This window comes from Gossypium hirsutum, chromosome A06 (assembly GCF_007990345.1).
Source record: "Gossypium hirsutum isolate 1008001.06 chromosome A06, Gossypium_hirsutum_v2.1, whole genome shotgun sequence".
In the NCBI taxonomy this organism is placed as follows: Eukaryota; Viridiplantae; Streptophyta; class Magnoliopsida; order Malvales; family Malvaceae; genus Gossypium; species Gossypium hirsutum.
In genome coordinates, this window is record NC_053429.1 from 1358139 (window position 1) to 1379604 (window position 21466).

General features: G+C 36.3%; 4 protein-coding genes across 5 annotated transcripts; 1 reads left to right on the plus strand and 3 right to left on the minus strand.

Annotated features, from left to right (window-relative positions):
* Positions 1–6268: 6268 nt before the first annotated feature.
* On the minus strand, positions 6269–7603 carry LOC121230685 (uncharacterized). Its single transcript, XM_041115899.1, has 3 exons — positions 7469–7603; positions 7202–7321; positions 6269–7120 (listed from the first exon to the last, which is right to left on the minus strand). The coding sequence occupies exons 1-3, from the start codon at positions 7601–7603 to the stop codon at positions 6269–6271; spliced, it is 1107 nt and encodes a 368-aa protein (XP_040971833.1).
* Positions 7604–11871: 4268 nt separating this feature from the next.
* Positions 11872–13454, plus strand: LOC107944069 (uncharacterized). 2 transcript variants are annotated; one of them, XM_016877881.2, is made up of 3 exons: positions 11872–12119; positions 12418–12593; positions 12731–13454. In XM_016877881.2, exons 1-3 carry the CDS (start codon positions 12031–12033, stop codon positions 12745–12747), a joined length of 282 nt encoding a protein of 93 aa, XP_016733370.1. In that variant the 5' UTR covers positions 11872–12030; the 3' UTR covers positions 12748–13454. The 2 variants fall into 2 exon arrangements, with proteins under 2 accessions (XP_016733370.1, XP_016733369.1); XM_016877880.2 differs by having other exon boundaries at positions 12418–12550.
* Positions 13455–16822: 3368 nt separating this feature from the next.
* On the minus strand, positions 16823–17923 carry LOC121230686 (cytochrome P450 82A3-like). Its single transcript, XM_041115900.1, has 3 exons — positions 17752–17923; positions 17182–17420; positions 16823–17128 (listed from the first exon to the last, which is right to left on the minus strand). Exons 1-3 carry the CDS (start codon positions 17921–17923, stop codon positions 16823–16825), a joined length of 717 nt encoding a protein of 238 aa, XP_040971834.1.
* A 248-nt stretch (positions 17924–18171) lies between these two features.
* On the minus strand, positions 18172–18681 carry LOC107944068 (cytochrome P450 82A3-like). The gene has a single exon (XM_016877879.1). It carries the CDS (start codon positions 18679–18681, stop codon positions 18172–18174), a length of 510 nt encoding a protein of 169 aa, XP_016733368.1.
* Positions 18682–21466: the final 2785 nt, after the last annotated feature.

A 21466-nucleotide genomic window follows, 5' to 3' on the forward strand; every position in this document is an offset into this window, starting at 1 on the left:
ATCGAATTCAGAAAGCAGAATCTGCCATCGGGCCATCCTTCCATTCAAGGCTGTTGACTCCATCATGTACTTTAAAGGGTCCTATTTTGATAAGAGCCAAGTGGTGTGATACAACATATACTGCCTCAGCCTTCGGGTTGTCCAGATTAGGGCACAACACAACTTCTCCATCGGCAGGTACATTGTCTCACATTCTGTGAACTTTTTACTAAAATAGTAAATTGCCTTCTCTTTCTTTCCTGACTTATCATGCTGACCCAATACGCATCCCATGGAATTCTCGAATACTGCCAAGTACAGTATCAACGGCTTATCGGAGTTAGGTGGCATCAGCACCAGGGCATTGGATAAATACTGTTTGACCTTGTCGAAAGCCCTTTGGCATTCTTTATCCCATTCTCTTGGGTTATGTTTCTTGAGGAGGCGAAAGCAGGGTCACATTTCTCAGTTAGTTGTGAAATGAAACGAGCAATGTAATTTAATCTTCCTAGAAAGCCTCGAACTTCTTTCTGAGTGCGCGGTGGAGATAGTTCTTGTATGGCTTTAACTTTGTCTGGATCGATCTCGATCCCTTTCTCACTAACCACAAATCCGAGTAACTTTCCAGACTTGGCTCCAAAGGTACATTTGGCGGGGTTGAGTTTTAGCTGAAACTTCCTCAACCTCAAGAATAATTTCCTCAGGACTTGTATGTGCTCCTTCTCCGTTCGAGATTTAGCGATCATATCATCGACATAAACCTCACTCTCTTTATGCATCATGTCGTGAAAAAGGGTTACCATGGCTCTTTTATAGGTTGCCCTCGCATTCTTTAGTCCAAACGACATCACCTTGTAGTAGAACATCCCCCACATAGTTACAAATGTGGTCTTTTCCATATCCTCAGGATGCATATTGATTTGGTTATATCCAGAAAAACCGTCCATGAATGAAAACAGTGAGTGTCCTGCCATGTTGTCCACTAGGGTGTCGATATGAGGCAGTGGAAAATTGTCCTTCGGGCTGGCTTTATTCAAATATCTGTAGTCCACACACATTCGCACTTTTCCATCTTTCTTAGGGACAGGGACGATATTGGCTACCCAATCTGAGTATTTTACTACCTTCAGAAATCCAGCGTTAAACTGCTTTCGAACATCTTCCTTTATTTTTAGCAAGACGTCGGGCCTCATTCTTCGGAGTTTTTGCTGAACTAGCTTACACTATTCTTTTATGGGGAGTCAGTGCACCACGATATCAGTGTCCAACCCGGGCATATCTTGGTATAACCATGCGAAGACATCCTTGAATTCTTGAAGTAATTCAATGAGGTCTCACGTAGTGATACATGTTCCGATCTTCACCTCTTGTCCTTCTCCTAAGCTCACAATTTCAATTGATTCTTTGTGAAGTAGGATTTGTTTCTCATCTTGTTCTACCATCCTCAACAAATCAAGAGATAGGTTACAGCCTTGGTCATCTTCAAAATCTTGAGAATCATCCATACACACATCTTGCTTGAAAGGAAATTCTGAGTCGCTAGCAGTGTCACTCGTATCATTAATATCTGGGGACCTATTGTGAGGATGAAGGCAGATACAAAGAATCAAAAGAATTCGAAACATTTATTTGCATGATATGATTATGAATGACGAATGAAAGAATATTTAGAAGAATGTTTCAAAAATAAAAGAATTCGAAAGTAATCATTTGTATGGTTATGAATAGAATTGAAAGGACGAGATAACATTTACTCAAAAATGATAATAACCGTGCATTTTATTGAAATATTGTTTTTAAACATCAGCCTATTTCACAAAAGATTCTTATCACTCCTAGGCCTAGGGCAATAAGTGTGTTTTGGACATTACTCTGAATCTGTTCTAAAAACTACAAGGATCTCTTCCGTAGTCCAGTTGTCCAGAACACTTCCAAGCGTGTAGAGGCAAATGTCGGACAAATTTTCTCTTCCAGTCTCCTCTTCGTATATGACGTTGATGTCTAAACTTTCCAGGCTTTCTTCTATAGCTCCCGTCATTGGTGTGTTTCTCTCGGGATGAATGATTCCCCCAGACACAAATGTTTTCGATATGTGGGGGAATGTCATTGGTTCCCACTTGATTTCCTCCCCCGTTAATCGAGTTCTCCTTCTTTCTTGCTTATTTTCCAGCTCCCTTCTCCTTTGTTTCACATCCAGCTTAAATCCTAAACCGAAGCAGTCTCCCTTTTCTTTCAGCATTGGCGTTTCGATCCTTCTTTGTAGATGTCTTCCAAGTCCCCTTCCTGGTAGGGCCCCTTTTCCAATCGTCAACTGGAGGCTCATCCTCGTGGTTTTGGACAATTTCGGCACCAGAATTTTGCTTCCCTCGGCGATGAACGTCGCGTTAACAAATTCCAAAGATCGAAATGAGCATTTGATTGCTTCGTCATCTGTTTCCAAATAGGGTGCATTATTGCTCACAGTTGCAATAATATCTTCTTCAGCCTTAATTGTTATCAACCTCCCCTCCGACACCAGCTTCAATTTTTGATGCAACGAGGAAGGCACTACCCCAGCTGAATGTATCCAGGGCCTCCCCAACAAGCAATTGTATGAGAGCTTGATATCCATCACGAGAAAATCCACCTCATATGTGTTTGGCCCAATCTGGAGAGGCACATCAATTCTGCCCATCACCTTTCTTTCCGTGCCATCGAATGCCTTCACGATGTTCTGGCACTCCTTCATGTGAGAGCTGTCTATAGGTAATCTGTTCAGCGTGGTCAATGGCAGGACGTTCAAAGCTGATCCATTGTCAATCAGTACGCCTGGCAGCGTGTACCCTTTACAGCGTGTGGTGATATGCAGAGCTTTAGTCGACCCCATGCCCTCAGGTGGTATCTTGTCGTCATTAAAGAAGATATAATTTTCGGCACTTATGTTGTTCACCAACCGGTACAACTTGTTAACAGAGATATCATTGGCAACATATGTCTCGTTTAAGACCTTCATTAGTGCGCTACGATAAACTTCTGAGCTTAGAAGCAAGGCCAGCACTGAAATGCGGGTTGGTTGTTTACGTAGTTGTTCCACCACACTGTATTCGCTATGCTTTAGAAATTTTAAAAACTCCTTGGCCTCCTCTTCGTTAACTGGCTCATTAACAAGTTTGGCTGCTTTTCCCTTCATTTCCTCGACCACCTGGGCTTTTCCTTTTGTGGGTTGTTCCTCCTCATTCACCGTATCATAACGCCTCCTGCTACGTGTATAGGAACCTCTGTCTTGATCCCCTCTTGAAACACCAACCGGGCTCTCTTTTTCCGGTATCGTCACACTGCAATCATAATTCCATGGGACCTTTTTGCTGTCTTTGTTAGGGAAGACTACAGGTCTTTAGATTATAACCCTCGGTGGCATTTGTTTTCCAGCTTCATTATTTTTGGGTCTCGAAATGATCACCACGGGATAATTAGGTGTTTGATTTTGCGCATTTGATTCTCCTTCGGATGCGCATACATTTCCCTCTATGGGGATTTTAGCTTCTTCATAGAATTTCATTTCTTTGTTATCCATCATGTTCTGCACGATGGCCCTGAATTCCACACATTCTTGGATTTCATGCCCCACCTCGTCATGAAACTCACAGTAGTTTCTCTCTTCTTCGGGTTTTTCCCTTGGATCGAATGATATTAATCCTCTCTTGGCCATCTCTTTCCATACTCGCATCAACAGGGTCCTGACTTCTGCCACCTCATACTTGGTCTTCTTGTTCAAGCCTTCACTTATCCCATTCACTCCTTGGTCGGTATGATTGGGGAGTGGGTTTCCTGCTACATTGGGCGTGGCTGGGTCATCAAATCTCACGATTCCCACCTTAATAAGTCTTTCGACCACTTTCTTGAACGCAATGCAATTTTCGATTGAGTGCCCAGTAATTCCTGCGTGGTATTCACATTGGGCATTTTTGTCATACCATTTGGGATACGGGGGTTGCAGTGGCTCCAAGTAGAAAGGGGATACTACATGAGCGTTGAACAGGTTCTGGTACAACTCCCTATACGTCATGGGTATAGAGGTGAATTGTAGCCTTTCTGTGTTCTTCCTCGTATTGGATTCTTGTCTTACAGAGCTTTGTTGATTGGTAGTCACCGTTTTGGGTTGATTTACAGTAATTGACTTAGACTGCCCCTTGTTGAATGTGCTCGTGTTGTTTACTTCATTGTCTCTTTTCCTCGGGGCTGACTTCCTAGCATTCTCTCCTGATTCTATCTTGCCGCTCCTTACAACATTCTCGATCATTTCCCCAATCATCATTATGTCAGAGAAGCTCTTGGTGGCGCTTCCTAACATATGCGTGATAAAAAGGGCTTTCAAGGTGTTAAAAAAGGGCATTGTTGTCTCTTTTTCTAGAAGCGACGGCTGAACTTGTATGGCCACTTCTCTCCACATTTGTGCGTACTATCTGAAGCTTTCATTTGAAATTTTTTCCATATTCTGGAGAGTGATTCTATCGGGGGTCATGTCCGTCACATGACTGTATTGCTTCATAAAGGCCTGGGCCAGGTCCTTCCACGAGTTAATCTTAGAGCGACTTAATTGGTTGTACCACTTAGACGCCGCCCCGACCAGACTATCTTGAAAGCAGTAGATTAATAGCTGGTCATTGTTAACATATCCCGTTATACGCCTACAGAATATAGTGATATGAGCTTCAGGGCAACTTGTTCCATTATATTTCTCGAATTCGGGCATTTTGAATTTAGGAGGAAGAACTAAATCTAGGACCAAACTCAGGTCCTTGGCATCAATCCCTTGATGATGATCAGCGCTTTCCATAGCTTTAATTTTCTCCTCAAGCCATCTACACCGTTCTTCCAATTGTTTTTGCGAATCCATCCTCGCCTTTTCTTCTTCAGCAATTTCATCCAAGTCGGGAACGGACAGATAGTTTGGGTTGTTGACAAAGTTAGAGCCTGAGCCGGTTTGGAAATTCATCGGTATTAAAGCTCCGGCCTGAACCTGCTAGGGTATGATCGTGACAGATGGCTTCGGTAAATTAATCTCGGGCTTCATTGGTACATGTGTCGGAGTGAAGCCAAAGGGGTATTGAGGATCCTCATTAGTTTCTCCAGCTTTATCCATGGGGCCCTTTCCCTTATCCGTTCCTCCCAACAGCAATTGGGATAACTGACTCATCATTTCCCTCTGGGACTCCATCATTTGCTCTTTCATCTCTCGCTGAATCTTGGCTAGCTGCTCTTGCATCTGAGACTGCATTTGTTCTTGCATGTCTTTTTACATTTGTTCCAATTTCTCGAGTCTCTTATCCATTGATTTTTTCCTTGTACCATAGGGGTGTGTGGTTGATTGGTTTTCACTGGTTTCCAGGTTACTGAAATAATTTTTAGCTAATTAATTAGAAAACTCTTATGGCCTTTAATGCATAATGATATGATGTAATGAAAATGCATGAATGCAAAGGAGGCATCAATTTTGATTCAATTGCCCTTAGAAAATTTTATTTGTAAATAAAATCTTTTACATAAAGTCGAGTTACAAATAAAATTTTGCTCTAATACTCAAAGTTCTAATTTTTCTAAGCAATGAGGCCAGCTCCTGCCCGTGCTCCGACTCCAACTCATATTTTACGCTTAGTGTGTCTGCCTGAACCGCTAAAGTTTGCAAGTAGTCCGCTACCTCCCGAATCTGGGTTATGGCTTCCCCCATAAGGTAATCTCTGTTCCTGACTTGGTCTTGCGCATGGTGAAGCTGCTCCTTCCAACGATCCTCGTTTGCCTCGAAAAACTGGATCCGCATCTCACAATTTTGTAGTGACGCCTCTAACTCTTCTATTCTTCCTTTCATTTCTTGTATTTTGTTCAAGCTTGCCCTCAATTCTGTCACAGTGTTGCGGTTTCGGTACTGGTGTAGGGACTTCTCAAGTTCTGCCACTTTAACCTTTAATTCCCCTCACTCATTTTTGCTTTTTGACAGACTTCTCTCCAAATCTTCGTTTCGTACTTGAGCTTATCGAAATTTCCTTTCCCACCGGTCGGTATTGGCTTTTTCTTTCCGAATTTCAAGGCGCCATTGTTCGGAAGTCTTACCTAAACCCGCAGTCCTCATAGATAGGCGTAACTTCTTGTAGTCCGTTTTCAAACTGTCTAGATCTTCTTCAGCCTTAGTTTTTCCTTTTCTCCACTTCTCAGCCTCTGACCTCTGGACATCAGCCTCTAATCTTAGGTGCATCTTCTCTTCCTCTAATTGTTCAATCTTCTTCCCAAGCTCCAAAATCTTCTTCTCGAAATCTTATTTTATAATCTCCAATTCTGATGGGGCGACTTGTAATTGTTCCTCGATAGGCCGAGCATTCTCCAAGCTTGGCCTAGGAATATTATCATTAATCCTCTTCTTAAACCATTCGCTGTACTCGGGTGTTACCATAAAACCGACAGCTAACCTCTTCATCCAACCAGTTTGCTTCCAAGCATCCGATAACTCCCGAACTCTCTTCTTATAGTGAGCACCTTTAAACGAGAATTCACTCTGAGCAAGTCCGTGGGTCGTGGGTACAAACTGCCTCGACTTATATTGCCTCAAGGCTATTAACGGAGTATACCCGGTAGCTCCCCAGATTCTTAACAATGGCACCCAATCGAAGTTACCACATCGGTACATTTTCTCATCAGGAACCATCCAATAAGCTCTCCACTCGATATCTTCCTCCTTGAGGTTCTGAAAAATATCCATCCACTTCTCCTCCGAGATATCCTCTCTCCTCTGTATAGCTGCCTCTTCTTTTAAAGGGGAATAACCTTCAGAAAAGACTCGATAGGAAACCTTGTCTACCTTCCAAAAGTGCCCATGAAACCATACCATCAATAGTTGAGCACATCCAATAAATTGCCCCTCGCCTGTGTTCCGACATGAGCTCAAAGATCTGAACGTTTCTGTCAATATTACCGGTACCGGTGTGATTCCCTTTTCAAGGCGATCGAACAAGTCGATGACCGCCTCGTCCATGTGCCTCAAAGCCGTAGGAAAGATCACTAATCCGTAGATGCTTAAGGCAAATATATCGACCCTCTTTCTTTCGTCTGGATGAGTCAAGATCAAATCTCGCAAATTCTCCCAAGGAACACATTTGCTATCTCCTTTTTGCTGAATCCGAGCAGTGACCCAAGGCTCGCTCATCCCAGAAACGCTCATCAGTTTCTTCACGAAAGCCTGATTACTAAAAACCCAGGCATAAGTCTTCCAGATCTGAATCTTTGAACATCTAAGCAGCGTAGTGTATTCCTCCATGGTAGGTACCAAATCCACTTCTCCAAAAGTGAAACACTTGTACACAGAATTCCAAAACTGCACCAAGGTTCGGAACAAATGTTTATCCACTCTAATATCTAGCAGGTAGGATATGTCACCATAGCTTTGGTAAAACAACTGCATGATTCCTCCATTCCAACTAGCCCAAATGTCTCTCAACTCTTACAGCTCATTCTGTACTACATTGACGCGAGTGAAATCCTGCAGCTCCGACACATACCCTTTTGCCAAGCTATCCCCCTTTTCAGATTGTAGCCTCTCCGACCAAGCACGAAGGGCCGCATTATCCTCGACTTTACTAAGAAATTCATTCTCCATGTCAAATTTTCTAACTTAGTAATTGAATATGGATTAACGCCTCCTTTAGTATGTAATGTCATGCAAAAAAGACAATCAAAACAAAACACCGGTTAGTATCAAATAATAGCGATAAAATGCAAGCACATAAGCGATAATCATAACATATATACGGGTAAGTACTAAGGCTCGACGCGGCTTCACCCAATGATAGCTCCTAAGGTTCACTATATGTGGTTTAGTTCTAGGAAAAAGGGTACCCGAACCAGCAGATTCCTCAATCCTCACCCATTACAGGTTCATATAGATCGAGTTCGGTTCGGGGGGATACATTTCCCTATGACTATGCAGAGATGAAAATCTCACGAAATCATAGGTACGGATGTACCCCGGAAGCAATCCACTAGCCCATGCGGAGGTGAAAACCTCACGAAAGCGTAGTTTCTTACTCCCACTTAGAAGGTGTGACCACAGTGGTCATGCAATGAAATGCAATGCTATTCTACTAGACCCGCACCGAAACAAACATTCAATCAAATGCAATCGAAAGATACATGATTTTTAAAACAGATTTTGATTTTTGACAAAAGGACAGCAAATAATCAATTTTTATGGCTAGACTCTCTTAGGTTCCCCAGCGGAGTCGCCAAGCTGTCGAAACCACCCTTTTTTCAAACATTTTAAAATTTTAAATTTTAATGAAAATACGGGGGAATCGAATTTTTAAAAATAAAACGTGGAGTCGCCACCAATCTTCTATTTTAGTGTGATCGGATCACTTAAAAGATAAGGTTAGTTTAATGAAACATTTTTTGGTTTATTAAGACTCGGTTTTGGTCTTACGAAAATGTGAGAAAATGGGTTCGGGAGTCGGTTACGCATGAGGTAGGATTAGCACCCTCACTACGCCCAAAATCGGTACCAAATCGATTAAATACTGTCCTTATGTCAAAGCTTAAAAAATGTTTTTGAAATGTGGTTCTTATCAATAACGTTTAAATAACCCGAGTGGGTTATCAAAATCTTCTTGTTTCGACGTCCGAAAGTCTACAATTTGAAATTAACAAAAGGATGCCCAACTGTTTGGTCCAACGAAAAACCAAAACCCAACACAGTAGGGCACGATTCCTCGAATTTCCAAACATTGTCCATTCTTACCTTAGAAAATAAGGGTGAAATTCCGAAGGGATCCTTGATGGTTTTGAGCAAATGGAAAAGCGCAACCCAGCACGATAGGGCTCGATTCTCAAATTGCCAAACATCGAACATCACCTTCGTTTTGAAAGGTTTTTAATAATTATGAATAAAGACCTAAAGGAATACTCGATTGTTTTGAACAAATGAGAAATCACAACCCAACACGATAAGACATGATTCTCGAATTGTCAAACACCGAGTATTGCCCTCATTTTAAAGGATTTCTAGAAAAGCCGAGTGAAATTTTGAAGGGATATTTGATTATTTTAAACAAACGAGAAATTGCTACGCAACACGTTAGGGCACGATCCCACGAATTACCAAATACCAGATATTGCATTCATTTTAGGGATTTTAAAAGACACGAGCGAAATTTTAAATTGATATTCGATTATTTTGAGCAAATGCGAAATTGCAACCCAACACGTTAGGGCACGATTCCGCGAATTGCCAAACATCAAATCTCATCTTTGTTTAAGGGATTTTAAAAGATATGAATGGAATTTCGAAGGGAAATTCGATTATTTTGAGTAAATGCAAAATTGCAACCCAACACATTAGGGCATGATTCCGCGAATTGTCGAACATCAAATTTCGTCTTCATTTTGAAGAATTTTTGGAAGAATACTTAAAAACATATTAATTCGATTTGAAATAAGATGACATTAATCGTAAAAAATTGGGTTTTAGAACCACATTTCAAAAATCAAAAGGAAAATAATGAATGGGGTAATATGTACATGCGAGACGCAATGCTTAACGAATGAAAATATTAATCAATTAGCAGAACAAGTAATTAAATATAATTAGTCTAAGTTAACCTAATTTCAATCGCGTAATAATAATCGTCATGTCAATAAGATGAATACCATGTGATGAGAATGTATATGCTACGATATAGAACAATCGACGAAATATATGCAAAATGGAATAGAATTTAAGAGTCAAAGTAGTATAAAACGATGTCGGAACAAAGGCGGTCTAATGAACCAATAATTTATGCTACATGCGAATTAATGAATTGAGACACCTTAAATCTAAAAAAACTAGGGATATATATACTTGATACATATTATAAAATGAATGAATTAATCGGATATCATGCCAAAACATTAAATAATATTGGTTTTAAAAAAAATGAAGAATTATAGTATGAAAATTTTAAAATATGTGTAGATATATTATGAATAATAATAATAAATGTATAATATGATATAGTCTTTAAAAAAACGTAATGGTTCCACAAATTATGTGTATATATAAATAATTTTTAAAAGTAACTATTTGTAAAACATGGAAATACATGCATGCTTATGAATGTAAAAAAATATATATATATGATAGCTTCAAGAGTGTGCTTGTATATGCGTAATAAGGAAAACTATGTAAAATACATAAATTAAATAATATCTATCTAGATCAAATATAAATATTAATATATACATATATACATATAATAATAATAATTTAAGAGATGCGTTTTGTAGGATTTTAAAATACGAGGAAAAAGAATTGATAATGATATATGTACATATGAAATAAGACCAATTTTAATACAAAATATACATGTACGTAAACAAAATGGACTAAAAACATACTAATGTGTGCAAAGTATATTTATTTTTTAATGAAAATATATATAAGGTTTATATATATACACGCATGGATTCAAAAGAAAGAATGTATGTGTCTAAAGGTAAGTACATGTAAATTTATAGATAGGGTAAACTACAAAAATAGTCACTTTTGTTTGCCTCATGTTACATTTTAGTCACTTATGTTTGAAATGTTACGATTTAGTCACCTATGTTATTATTTTGTTACGAAGTGATCACTCTTCCGTTAAGTTTTGTTATCTCCTTAACGGTAATCCTACGTGGCAGTCCAACTAGATATTACTGAATCTGCTAATACATACTTCATCCGGATAAAGTATGCATTATTAAAATTAAATTAAAATATTAAATAAGAAATAAAATTATGAAACAATATGTTATTTGGAAAATTACTATTATTGTAATGAGATACATGTTTTATTAGGTATAAGTATTTAAAATTTTGCTTTTGTAATGTGATACATGCGTAAATATATATATTATATATGTAATCATATTAGTGAATCTGCTAATACATACTTCATCCGGATGAAGTACGTATTAGCAGATTCAGTAATATCTAGTTGGACTGCCACGTAGGATTACCGTTAGGGAGAACTTAACGGAAGAGTGATCACTTTGTAACAAAATAATAACATAAGTGACAAAAACGTAACATTTCAAACATAAGTGACTAAAATGTAACATGAGGCAAACAAGAGTGACTATTTTTATAGTTTAACCTTATAGATAATTTATATACATACTCAATAACTTATATGAATCAAAAGCATGCACTAATATCCATGGATACAAAATAGTTTAAATCCAATGTGAAACACATATAAAGCATGTTTGAAATAAAAAAATGTTGAAATGCAATGATATATTTATAGAGTCCAAAGCCATTATGCATAAAAGTAGATTAACATTATTATAATATATATATATATATATATGTATATATAATAATATAGATGAAACCAATGTTTAAAATGTACAAAACATGATACTAGGATTGCTAAAAGAGAACAGTTTACAACAATGGAATAACTATGACTTAAAATTAAAAATAATTAATTAAGAACACACAAAAGGGCTACGAACTAAAGGACTTAATCGAAATTAAGCTAAAACAAGAGGGGAAAATTAAGAAAATAGAGCAAATAAAAAGGGGACCTATGCGCGAGGCGCGATAATGCAGGAGGATCTAAACTGGAAATATTCCAGTCCTTACAATGCAGCATTAAAACGCGGACTTGATCGCAAACACACGCAAATTATGGGTGAAATTTAAAAAAGAAAAAAATGAGAACATTGATTGATTTGAAAATGGAGCTAAAAGGAAGGGACCAAGCCCGTAAATATCCCTCACGGCAAAAACGCGCGGGTCCTCGGGGCACCTGGGGACGGGTCGGGTCAGGCTCTCTAGACGGTGTCGTTTTAAGGCTACAGATCATGCCTTAAATGGCAACCGTTTCGCATCACCGAATAAATGAGGACAAGGCCTCTGAAAACCCTAGGCATTTCAATCAAAGCAACGGAGAAAGGGGGGAACCCAAAGGTTCTGCGTCGTTCGGCCATCATTTCATCACTGCGACGATGAATGACGACCTTTGGTGACCACCCCCTTTTTGCTCCTTCATTCGATCCGGCATGGAACTCATCGATTTAAGCCCCGAAATCCCATCTCCGACTTCGATTTCAGTGAAGGAGACAAGGTCTTCAATGGCTCGTATGCAAAGGTAAGGTTTCACTCTCCCTCTTTTATTTTATTATACAGAAACATGTGAAAGTGAAAGAAATATGAAACAGATGCGAAAAAGAAAAAAAAAAGCACAAGGCGTTCGAAAAGATCACCTTCTTGTTCTATTGCTTTCTTATTGATTTGTTGTCTGTGTTTGTATTTGTGTGTCCCTCCCCAAAAATAACTTTACAATAAAAAATCAATAGGCTTTTATAGCCGAATGTAAAAAAAATAAGTAAAAAATGAAATACAATTCTTTTTTCGTCTTTGCTGCTTTTGTCTGTTCTCCTTTGCAGGTACGAGTACGGGGCTGTGCGTTGGCCATTGGCGCGAGGTGTACGGGGTGGTGCTGGCGTGTGTACGGGAGGGTGCGTGGTGCCAGGAGGATGCTGGGGTTGCTGGTTGCGGCGCATGGGAAGGAACCTTAAGGTTCTAAAATTTCTGGGCCACTTAGGGTGTTCATATTTGGGCTGTAAGGCTATTGGTTTTTTTGTAATGGGACTAAAGTATTAGTAATGGGGTCATGCTATTGGGCTTATGCTATGTAATTGGACTTTAAATATTTAAGGGACTGTTATAATTTTATTTATTTATTTATTTATTATATAGGTTTGGGATTTCTTTAGCGGGCCCGGGCCAAAATTGGTCACTACAACCTTGAGACATGACCTGAACCTTGTAAACAAAGGAGCTGAAAAAGGCTTAGTGAACACATCTGCTATTTGCTCTTGAGCAGGAACATGTCCTACTGTCAACCGTCCAGCAGCAATTTTTCCCGTACAAAAAAGAGATCTAATTCAACATGTTTGAATTTCGAATGTAGTACTGGATTAGCTGAAACAGCAACAGCTCTAGAGTTATCGCACCAAACAGTAGCTTTGCGAGCAGATGAAATATGCAACTCAGACAGGAGAGACTCGAGCCAAACCACTTCAGTAACAGTGTGAGCAAGAGCGCGATACTTAGCTTCGGCAGTTGACCAGGAGACGACCTTCTATTTTTTGGATCCCTAGGCGACCGGATTCCCTCAAAGAAATACACAAAACCCCGTAGTAGATTGTCTATCATCCACGTCGGTTCCCCAATTTGCATCTGAGTATCCTACTAAATCCAGGTCACGATTATGATCATGATCATAGTAATACATAGTTATTTTACTAATAGAAGTAGTCATGATCATGGCCACGGTCCTAACCATAGATTGTTATGGAGTTAACAATTATTTCAATCACCAAAAAGAAGAAGAATAGTAAAAAGAGAAAAGTAGTCTAATTAATCTTTCAACAATTGCTAAAATTTTTACTATTAATATAATATGAGTAAGTATTGGCCACATGTCTTTCATACACCTTAACATCTTTTAAAGTTTATCAAATATTCATTAAGAAAAAAGAAGAGAAAATGTTGAAACCAATTTGACAATCATAATGATGACATTAATGATGTTCGACAAAACAAAAATTAATTATTATCTCTTGAATATCTTTAATTAAGGCTAATTACGCTTCTAACAGTCAAATATTTAAAATAATCAAATAATAAATAATAATTTTTAACGCATTATTTTCGAGAAACTTTTGCAACTCGTCTTATCTTCTCAAGTAATTTTCTTTTAAAGGATCCGCAAATTTTCTTCCAACACAATCATCCTTCGTCATATAAACAAATTAATTCTTTTTCACTTTCCATTTGCCCAATACCTTTTTTATAGAACAAAAATTAGTTTGAAATTTCGAGATAACGTACTTAAACAGGTATCTATTATTTTGTTGATTCCATTCATTTTCCACAAAAACCGATCATATGGTCCAATTAAAAACAGGCCCACCACATGGATCTCGTGACCAATAGATTTCATTCATTTAATAAAACCACATTGCGTAGTCTTTCGATGGCAGATGAGAAAGGTAATGAAATGGTTTCAATTTTGGCGGTGAGAAATATAGTGGTGAATATTACTTTTAACGTCGAATATTAATTTTCAATTGTAGAAAATGTTACTTTAAATATGATTCTTATTAATTGAAGTGGTTGATAATATTGCAAGATAAATTTGTCATTTAGGAGGTATTCAAATTGATTTTTGATTTGGTGTGTAAATCAATTTTGGTTAAGCTTTTGTTTGAATTATATTATAGTTTATTTTCACATCAATAGCTAACGATGATATTTTATAAATGGGGTTTCGATTTTTCAACATCTTTTATATAATTATTTATTAAATATAATCTAAAATCCAACAAACAGTAGCAATTAATTGTTGGATTCATCGAAGACTTTTAATGGAGTTATTTTAAGATTCGTGAATTTTGGATCTTCATACATATCAATACCTTCACATATATCAATTACTTCATTTGATAGAGATAGTAAACCATACAACAGCTCGCACAAATGGCAAACAGTCTAATACGAATTTGAGGAATTGTCTCGTGAACTGACATTATGCAGACAGTTCATATGATACAAGAATGGCACTGTTCAAGTGAGAACAAATTTGCGGACACATGAAACTGCTCAATATGGCGGGATTGAAGAAATGCGGAGTATATCGGCAGAATGTGCGTGCTGACTGCATCCACAATTAGAATGAAGTTGTTTTGGTATAAGCTACCAGTGATGAGTGCGTGTTTGTTTTAAGTAAAATCAATCTTAGTTGGTAAATTTTTTTATGTGTTTTGGTAATAATTGGCATATTTGGTTATTTTATTTTTTTACAAGAAATATATTTCAAATTTCAAGATTATAACTCGTATATATTATAAAATTAGAAAACAAATGAAATATAGAGCAGACTCGTTATACTGTTAGTTGTCTGTTTTGCTTTCTTTCTTTGTTCTTAACACCAACAATTACTTTGCCACAGTTACTACTTTTCTTCTTGTTTCACAGCTGGTATATTGTTGCAGTGATGTCTTCACCTCGGATACCCGCACAGGTTTAAGCAATTCGAGTCGGTAATTTGAGAGGAGCTGGTATATTGTGTTTTAGTACGTCATTGCCATCGTGTTCAAGTTGGGTGTGCACAGAGCTTTGGTGCCATGAAAATATTCAATTTATAGATCTATTGGTTATCTATTCAAAATATATATTTTTTATTCAATGATGAAACATTTATTTGTTTGTGATTAAAAAAAATCCGATCATGTGGATCTCTTGAGTAATAGATTTCATTAATTTAGTTTAGATCTAAATAAATGGATATTATAGTCTAATTAATTTAATTAATTATCTTGTGAGATAGGATCTCAATCAATATCCATTGATGTAATTCTAAGATATTATGATTTTTTTTTATTTTTTTAAATAATACATAAATTAATTTGAGAAAATAATTTTTTTCCATCATGAATATCATAAGAGAAAGGGTAAATTACACCCATGGTCACTTTTGTTTACATCAAGTTACGTTTTAATCACTTATGTTTGAAATGTTAGTTTTAGTCACTTATATTATCGTATTGTAACATTTTAGTCACTGAGCTGTTAATTGTCGTTAATGGTATAACGGTAAGCTAATGTGGCACATTAAATCATCATTTCAAATAAAAAAATTAGATTAAATTATACAATTGGTCCCTATATTTTTTTATTTTGAGCAATTTAATTTTTTTATGTTCTTTTAACTCTTTTTGTTCATTATTTTCCATTCTCTTTTGCTTCTCTCTCTACTTCCTACTTATTTCTTCATTGTCAATTCGACTTCTTGATATGTTAAAAGAAATAGAGAAGGTAAGAAAATAGAGGGAGAAACATAAGATAATGGAAAATAAAGAATAAAAAATTTAAAGAACATAAAAAAAAATTAAATTGCTCAAAACGAAAAAATATGGGGATCGATTGTATAATTTACCCTAAATTTTTGTTTAAAATTATGATTTAACGTGTCATGTCAACTTACCGTTACATTGTTAGCGACAATTAATAGCTCAGTGACTAAAATGTTACAACATGATAACATAAGTGACTAAAACGTAACATTTCAAACATAAGTAACTAAAATGTAACTTAAGGTAAACAAAAGTGACCATGGGTGTAATTGACCCTAAAAGAAATTAGTGTATAATTTGAAGTTTTAGAAAGAAGTTTTTTTGAAGTTTTTCAATTAAATTTAAGATTTTGGAACTAACTCAGGATTTAATGGTATTAACTACACTCTTTTAGAATCTAGCTAAGTAAATCCCTCTTCCCCCACTAGCTATATTCCTATGCTAGATAAGTTGGTGGGCGAAGTACTATGATCAAACCTATTGGGTTGATTAGGGTTTCAAGTATATTCCTATCCTAGCTGCAAATCAATTTGTTTTTCAGCGCTACTAAAGTTAATTTTAATTTATTTAGTCGAGATCTCAACCTTAATTTTCTCTTATAAGACAAATCAAGATTATCGAATTAATTCAACTTGATGATCAAGCAAGTGGATTAAATAAGTAAGGGGACGAAATAAATAATTAACAGAAATCAAAACAATTTAAGAGAAAATAATTAATTAAGTTATAAATATGGTCCATCGATGCTCCAAGAAAACAAAGTTTAATTTATGTTGATTAGAGAAAATATCACAAGAAGAAATTCAAAGTAAACTTGCATTAAAAAAAATAAACATAAATAATATAGGGATAAAAATAATTATCAAACTGATGCTAGGTGCTCCAGATCTCTTTATTAAACACACGTCTAAAATCCAACAAACAATACCAATTAATTGGTAGATTGGTAAACAAAAGTAGGAAGGCGAGGAGTTATATGAACTTCCAATGGAGTTGCTTTAGGATTTGTCAGTCCTGGAGATTCACGCATATCAACAATTTCGCCTGAAGGAGTCTCAAACTCAAACCAATGTAGCACATTAGCTAATGTAAGTTCCAAAATCTTAAGCGCAAACAAATATCCAGGGCACATTCTTCTACCACTACTAAATGGAATTAATTCAAAGTCATATCCTCTTACAACAATGTCTTTATGAGTAGTTATAAATCTTTCTGGTCGAAATTCTAAGGGATCTTCCTATATTTGTAGGTCGAAATTCTAAGTACCAGCTGAAACATGGTACCACTAACTGAGCAGTCTTCAATAGCTTCATGGGTTACACTAAGTGGAGCAGCAGGGTATAGGCGTAGTGTTTCCTTAATCACAGATTGAAGATACACAAAGTTTTTGATGTCTGATTCAATCAGTAGGAGTTTATCCTTGCCAACATAAATGTCTAGTTCTTGTTTGACCTTGCTCAACGCATCACGATTGTTGAGTAATAAGGACAAAGCCCATGTCATTGTGATCGACGAGGTATCTTCCGCCGCTAAGATAAGATTTTGTAAAATCAGTTACCATCAAACTATTAATATCGGATTGAAATTGAAATTCCTGTGAAAAATGAATATAAATATCTGATATAGAATTATAATAAAATAAAAATGACCCAACCGGGTTCGACTCGAGATCCGAACTGATATAATAAAAGGAAATCCTAAACCCAAAGGAGGACTCCTTTTGCTTCCATTTTCTTCTCTAAAAGAAGATTATCATTTTCTCTCATTTTGCACCTCCATCTTTACTTTTGTTGATTCGTTGTATAAACAATATCAAACACATATTTTTCCAGATTCAGTTAATAAATGAACGTACGAGACTGGTGGCTTTGTTGATGGTATCGGCCTCATGCTCCTCTGTATCACTGAGAATAGATAGTAGCACTCCCATGAAATCTTCCTCACTATTTGCCACATTTTCAGCTCTCTTTTCCTTGTGCTCTCGTAACCATTCCTCCGCAACTTGGTCCAAATCTTTGGCTACCTTCTTCATGAGCTTCAGGTCTCCACCAATGTCCAACGCAGACACGGCAGCGCATCTGATATTATGAACTTTCCACTTAGTTCAAATAAGTCGTCCAACGACTTCTTCCATTTCACGGTTTCAACTCCTTATGAATTCGGTATTCGCTTCCCTACAACGATCCTTAGAATGACGTTAAGAGTAACATCTCTGAACCATCTCTTCATCTCCACCAATACTTTGTCACTGTTGCTACTTTTCTTCTTGTTCCATAGTTGTTATAGCTGTTGCAGTGATGCCTTCACCTCGGATTCCCTTACATGTTTGAGCAAATTGAGGCGATGATTTGAGAGGAGCTCAATAGTGGTGAACTTACGCATTTGACGCCAATGAGGTCCATATGGTGCAAAGCCAATCATGGCTTTGTGGTAACCCATAAGCTCCGCGCATGCAAGGTTTGGACGAGTTGCAAACGCTTTATCGTTTATGGTAAGACATTCTTTCGCAACCTCCCAATTGCTCACCACCAAAGCTCTCTGTACACCCAACTTGATAGTGAATATTCTTCCATATTTGTCAGCCATGTTAGCCAAGCTTATGTGAGGTGGTTGTGGCCCTCCTAGGAGGCGGAGATGGCCAATAATAGGCCATGCTCCACCAGCTTCTGGTGCTGTTTTCTTCGAGTTTGTGTTTCCTCTTGAGATCCATAGGAAAGAGAAAAGAAACAGTAGTGGAAAAGCAATGATTGCAACAGTTGAAGTTGCTGTGACTGAATGGAAATAATCCATTGCTTGATTGCTACTTCAGTACTTAAATCTATGATCTGCATGCTGTAGGGAGTTGGATATATAGGGTTAGATCATTGACTATTCGTACAGGGAAGTCCTTTTTTTTATGGTTTAGTTTTATGGTTTTCTCTTCATTATATATATTTGATTAGGTATTATCATGGTTATTTCCCTTACATATATATATGTAGACATGGTTAGGTACAATCATTATTGATTATTCATATAGAGAAATTGAATTTATAGTTCTTTCTCCATATATGGTTAAATACTATTATGGTCTCTCTATTATATACGTCTATATATATAATTAGATACTATCATCATTGCTTACTCATTCAACGAAAACAATTTTTTTTATCGTTAAATATATTTTTTTCTCTCTATTATATATATATGATTAGACATTATCATGGTTCTCTCTTCATTATATACATATATATAAGGTTAGGTACAATCATTATTGATTACTCAAATAATAAAGGTGTTTTTTTTCGTTGAATTTATGATGCTCGCTCCCTTCTATATGGTTAGGTACACTATCATCATTGTTTACTCACTGAATGAAATCAACTTTTATTTTTAATCATTCAATTTATGGTTGTTTCTACCTTATTTATATATATATATATTATTGCCGAAAATTGAGTATATTGATGACTAAGTTAATTTAATCGAGTGGAAATTGTATCACCACTTCTTCTTATTCACGTTACATTTAGCACCTAATTTCATTTTACTTTCATCCACTTAATTTTATTTTACTTTCTTCAATCGTACTACATAATAGAAAATAAATGTGTGAAGAAATAAAATATCTGAAAAGATGTAGTCGATCATTTTGAAATATTTTGTTTTATTTTTTTTAGAAATAATCTTTAATTGATATTTGAAAATAAAGGGTAAATATACATTTTGGTACCTGAACTTGGGTTCAAGGTTCAAATTGGTAATTAAGGTTTTCCTATTGTCTAATTGCGTACCTAAACTTGGCTTCTAGGTTCAATTTGATACCTAAACTTTATTTTTTATCCAATTAGGTACTTGAGCAATTGACTTTTTGGTTCAAATTAGTACATGAACTTGGTTTGATAGTTCAAACTGGTTCAAATAAATTATTTACTTGGACCATAAAACCTAGTGCATATACCAATTTAAACCAAGAAACCAAGTTCCAGTGTCTAATTAGACCAAAATAAACTTTAAGTGTAACACCCCCTAACCCCAAGCCGTCACTGGAATAGGGCTACGAGGCATTACCGGACTTATACACTAACATTTATACAATACCGAGTCATAAACTTTACATTTCAGATCAATTCTTATCAAATTTATCTTTAAGTCCTTAATATGGGCCTACGGGGCCCTATATATGTTTTAGAAGTGATTTGAGACTAAACCGGGAACTTTGGAAAATTTTCTTTGAAGATAGGGGCACATGCCCGTGTGGCCTGGGACATGCCCGTGTGGCCTGGAACATGCCCGTGTGGCCTGCCCATGTGCAGATTCTGACTTTTCCACACGGCCTGGGCACACGCCCATGTGATTTGGCCGTGTGAAAACATGATTTTTGACTATTTTAAAGCTATTTTCACATAATAAACACACCCTATTCATGCCCAAAACATTTACTTATGTATCTTAATCAAATAACATTCTTTTTATCCATTTCTTGTACCTAAATACAATTATACACTAATAGAATCCAACCAATCAATTATTTCAAGCCAAAACATGTATATTTCATTTTCTAATCACAAAACATCACATTCAACATAGTTTGCATACTTAATTATTCATATAATTACATTCCTAAATCAAATCCTATACATGCCATATAAATAAAAAAATTGTTTAACAAAATCTACCAGAGTAAATTTGGATAGTGTGGTCCTTATTGTAGGTCCGATCCTCCGTATGTATATAAGTCAATCTACAAAACAAATGACATACACAAGTAAGCTTATAGACTAAGCTCATAGGCATAAGAACACAAATCTTACCGAACACTGTACACAATCATATATCTATTAGTTAAACTAATTCATCATGCAAATCACAACTTCATTAATAAACTCATTTGAATAATTTTCATGATGCAATTCACGAACTTAATTCTTTTGGGCCCATTTCTTATTTATTTCCATTGTCAAATTAGGGAACAATAATGAGATTGAGTGCTTCATTATCACATTGCCATAGTAAACTATGGACTTTCACATTGTCACACATCACACACCGAAGCCATAGCATTGCCATGGTTTTACATGGATCACATAACATACCGATGTTATATCCTAGTTATGGTTTTATACGGAATCACATTATCACATCACACCGATGTCATAGCCCAGCTATGGTCTTATACGGGAACGCGAATCACATTGTATCGATGTCATAGCCCGGCTATGGTCTTATACGGAAGTATATATCACATCTTTTCCGTCAATTCATTATGGCCATAAAATGAAAGCACTCAAACCATTGTTCCAACTAATTTGTTCTTTTAATTCCACATTATTCATTAGTTAATACAATTTGATAATATTCATCTACGATAAAATACTTTAACAATCATAATATTTTCATATCAAACATGAACTTTTCCATATGAACTTATCTGGGCTAATTTGCAAAAGTCGTAGAAATTCAGGGACTATTCTTGAATTTTCTCCTTTCCACGATTCACTTCGTTTTCTTTATCTATAATTATTAAATCATTCCTTCATTAGCATCCATTTCAATTCCATTCTATTTCACAATTTATGCCCTTAATTTTCAAATT